The sequence below is a fragment of the Convolutriloba macropyga genome, chromosome 8 (assembly GCF_964194025.1).
Source record: "Convolutriloba macropyga chromosome 8, txConMacr16.3, whole genome shotgun sequence".
NCBI classification, from domain to species: Eukaryota; Metazoa; Xenacoelomorpha; order Acoela; family Convolutidae; genus Convolutriloba; species Convolutriloba macropyga.
The window spans coordinates 30,698,547-30,702,618 of NC_134475.1; the positions used below are offsets into that span (position 1 = coordinate 30,698,547).

At 32.3% G+C, this 4,072-nt stretch overlaps 1 protein-coding gene across 4 annotated transcripts in view; it reads left to right on the forward strand.

The window, feature by feature from the left end:
• Nucleotides 1-393, forward strand: part of LOC142344073 (four and a half LIM domains protein 2-like) — a 32,825-nt gene extending 32,432 nt beyond the window's left edge. For all 4 annotated transcript variants that reach the window (XM_075395554.1, XM_075395555.1, XM_075395553.1 and 1 more), the window contains exon 3: nucleotides 60-393. In XM_075395554.1, coding sequence (XP_075251669.1) covers nucleotides 60-311 — 252 coding nt within the window. In that variant the 3' untranslated portion in view covers nucleotides 312-393. The remainder of the gene's footprint in view (nucleotides 1-59) is intronic.
• Nucleotides 394-4,072: the final 3,679 nt, after the last annotated feature.

Genomic DNA, 4,072 nt, shown 5'->3' on the forward strand with positions numbered 1-4,072 from the left:
CCTGGACTTCATATGCAAAACCATAAGGGTCAACGCAAGATGTTCATGTGAATGTTTAGCCGGTGGGGAAGAAAGACAAGAAAGTAAAACTGGGAGGACACCACTACCACCCCAGGTGCTTCAAGTGTGCCAAGTGCAAGACCAGTTTACTAAACACCAAGTTCAAAAACGTCAGAACAGATCTGGTGTGCCAGAAGTGCTACTACAAACACTACGACCCTAAGTGTGTCCGGTGTCAACATGGCACTACAAGGGGACCAATGATGATCATGTCCAATGGTTCCAAAATACACAAAGGCTGTAATAAATGAAACTAAACCATGATACTATGTTAACAATAATATAAGTACTTTAACAATAAACTTTCAAAATTTCGAAAAGTTATCCATTGAGGTTGCCATGATTACATAACCGTACTTATTCAGGCAGAATGATTTTCGAATCAAATGATTCTACTTTGAACAAGGAGGCCAGGTAATGTGCATTCGCACATAATTTTTGGACCCCGCTCATCTAAATTTTTCAATTAATTGTCTACTAAATGAGAAAGAGATAAAAATCTACTATATCGTTCAACATACCACTAAATGTGTAAAATAATATACCTTAGAGGGCCGATGGGACCTGTCATTAATGTGACTACCAGAAACGACTACCATTAAATGTGACTACCATTGTGATTACCATTAAAAATCAAGTAATTACAATTATTAATTACGACCAAAGCCCGTTGTTCTTTTTAAAAAAAATCAATAACCAAGTCAAAATCGCATCAGATATAAATTATAATTCATTATAAAAAATATGGGACTTTTCCTCAATGCAACTTGATAAAAAGTGGACAAAAAAGCAAAAGGGCAAAGTTTAAAAGTTTTAAAAAAACGTTGCCTTCTTTTTGAAAAACTTAATGTCAAGCTAATTAAAAAGCTTTTATATCAACTGAAATCACTGAGACATTCATTCATAACACCATAGAAAGTGATTGCGACCTTTCATTATCCAGGATATAACATACGACTACGAAAAGAAAAAAAAGGCAAAAATTAGAAAAGACTCAAAATTTGAGGGTTAATGGCGTCCCTGCCAACTAAACATTAAGTTGTTCACTAAGAACAAAAAAATTTTGTAATTGCAATCTTTCAAATAGAAACAGAACCGAACATTATTGTGATACTGTGAAAAGAAACCAAAACTCTAAAAAAGATGAAAACCAAAACTCGTAGTACCAAAAACAAAGACTATTTGAGGTATACAAAAAAGTTATCAAGAGCCAACTGTAGTTCACTAGATAATGGATGTGAATTGATCTTTATAGGGAAACTAAGTGAAAAAGCTCAAATCCCATTGCCTGTTTTAAAAACAAATATTTTCAAAAAAAATAACAAGTAAAAGCTCTCAAATAAAAGAATAGACAGTTTATTTTGCAACGCCTCAGAAAATAATTGCTACTGTTATTATTGAGAATAAGTCATAAGATTACAAGATGACAGTAAATACAAGCAGAACAAAAAAACTTCACAAACATTTTTACAAAACCACAATGTTGAAGCCATTAAATATATAAGATATCAACCGACGGAAAATTGAATCTCCATCGAACGTCATCTGGACTTTTTGGTACAAGGACTATCTAACAATGACAACAGTAAGAGCCACATATTGAAAAGCATCTAAACCTCACAAATTTTTCCCGGAAAATATTGATTATGCTCTAAAGACATCAGACAAAACGAACAGAGAATTTATTGTTATGTTCAACAAGTAATTAACGAGATCTCTCGGCAATGAGGATAAATTATACGAAAATGTAAAACACAAAACACTGGCGAAAACCAGAACAAAAAGGGAAAGTGGACGAACTTTTGCTTTCTTTAGACTTTTACTTTTTTGATGAAAATCGGTTTGTAGGTCAATAAAACCATTAGCTATATACCAATTTCAGTTGTTGATTTGTTGCTATTTTGCTATAAACCCATTTTAAATATCCATTTATATATCTTTAGTTGGCCATCGAGAGCTATCTTTACCCAAAATATGGCATACAATAACAAAAAATAACAACAAAAACCTGACAAAAATTAAAAACTACCAAATTCGTAAAGAGAAAGGTGTGGCAGCCCTAAAAATTTTAAGTTAAAAAACAAAAAATGTGTATCCTGCGTATTTGCGTAATTTGAACGTTTTCCAATTGGATTTATCATTAACGTGACAGAAATAAAGAAGAACAGCAAAAATGGTCATTTACGATCAAAAATCACAAATTTTTGTATGAAAACTCGTGGTACCAGAACCAAGAATTCGTTACTTATGAAGAACCGCCACAAAGATTAGTTTTTGTCAAACCTAAAAGTATTTTTTGACCTGTTTTTATTGAGAACAAGCCAAAATTTGACAGAAGTGAGAAAAATTATTTTGACAAGTTCAAAAAATCCCGAATGCATTGTATAAGTTCCCTTATACCTCATGAAGGAGCCGTTCTGATATTTGATCAGTTAGAATTACATATGAGACTGCAAAAAGAAAAACAAATGAAGGCAAAATACAAGAATTCAGTTTAAGTTTGCCAAACCTTATCATCAAAGCCAAAAAAAACATTAGTTTTTCTCTGAAAGCCAACAATATCTATTTTTGGATTCAATTTCACGTACTTGGGAGGTTTCACTATTTAAGCCTTGAATTGAGAATTTTGTCAATAATTAATATTGAAAAACAAAAAAGCAAAACATTTTAAAAGGTAAAGGTAGCAGCGAATAAAAATAAAAATAATGAAGTGTCCGAATGAAAGAATGCATGATGAGATCAAACCTATCCCTGATTTTGCCGCGCGCTCAAAAAATCACCAATCGTTCCAACAGTTTTTAATTAGTTGTTAATTAGATCACTTGTTAAGTTACATACTTCAAAAATAAAAAAAAATGATTTGCAAAAAAACGGCAAATTTTATATCTAGAAGACTTTTAACGGGCGCCAAAGTCAACTAGTTCACTGTTGAATTCTACGAGCTTACGGAGATTGTTTCAGCGGTTTTTAGGTCTCTACTTCTGGCAGACTTACACCACGCGGACCAGAGAAAGAAAATTTTGTGCGACTATTGATGAAAAAATTCGAACTTTTTAAAATTTGGTTAAAAAATTTAGCGAAATAAAGCTTCAATCAAAAATTTCAGCAACTCTCTTCTATCTTTGAGGAAAAGACTAACACTAAAAATAGATAATTTTGACCTATTTATAATTTTAGTAGCAAAGTTGAGCCAGTTTAGCGAAAGTTAGAGAAAATGTGAATAAAAATTGTCGAGTTTTCACGCATCATTAAACCTCGATAACTCCCAGAGTCGTTCACTTTTTATCTAATGTAAGCTTTTATTACGCGAGATCATACTTTTGATTGCAATTGGATTTCGCTGGGCGAAATACAAACTAATTTCTATACTTGATCTTTTGGAGCAAAATCAAAGAGATAAGAGCAATTGAATTTGAATTAGGAAACTGAAAAAAATGAACTGAAATGGTTACAGACAACTGGGATTAGGTGAACAGACTTGTCTGCTCACGAGGCGAGAAGGACTAGTCAACTGATTTGAAGTAACTTGAAATAAGAAACGTGAAATACTAAATGAAGGTGAATTGAGAATGACGGGAAAATTAAAATATGAACTAAGTTAAAGCATCGTATTAAATTTTTCTGCTCTAAATAAAATGAATAATAAATGATAAATACAGATATCAGATACACTCTTGAGTTGAAAACTGCACGATTAAGACATTTTTTGGGAACTAATATTTACAATATTTACATTTTGTTACTTGGTCCCCGGTTAAATAGATAGCAACAATTTATTTACTGGTTATCATAGCTAATAGTATGAATATAATATTATACATTATGAGTTTCATTCAGTTTTAATGAATTTTAATTTCATCTGAGATTTCCAATTCAAGTTTTCTTGGTTTTCGGCTGCGTATTCGTCATTGAAATTATGTCTTCTTCGAGTGTCGGGTTCCTCTGGTCTGCTAATGTAGGAACTCGCGGGTCGGGAGTTGTGACAGTGCCGATGACTGGCAATATATCTTCA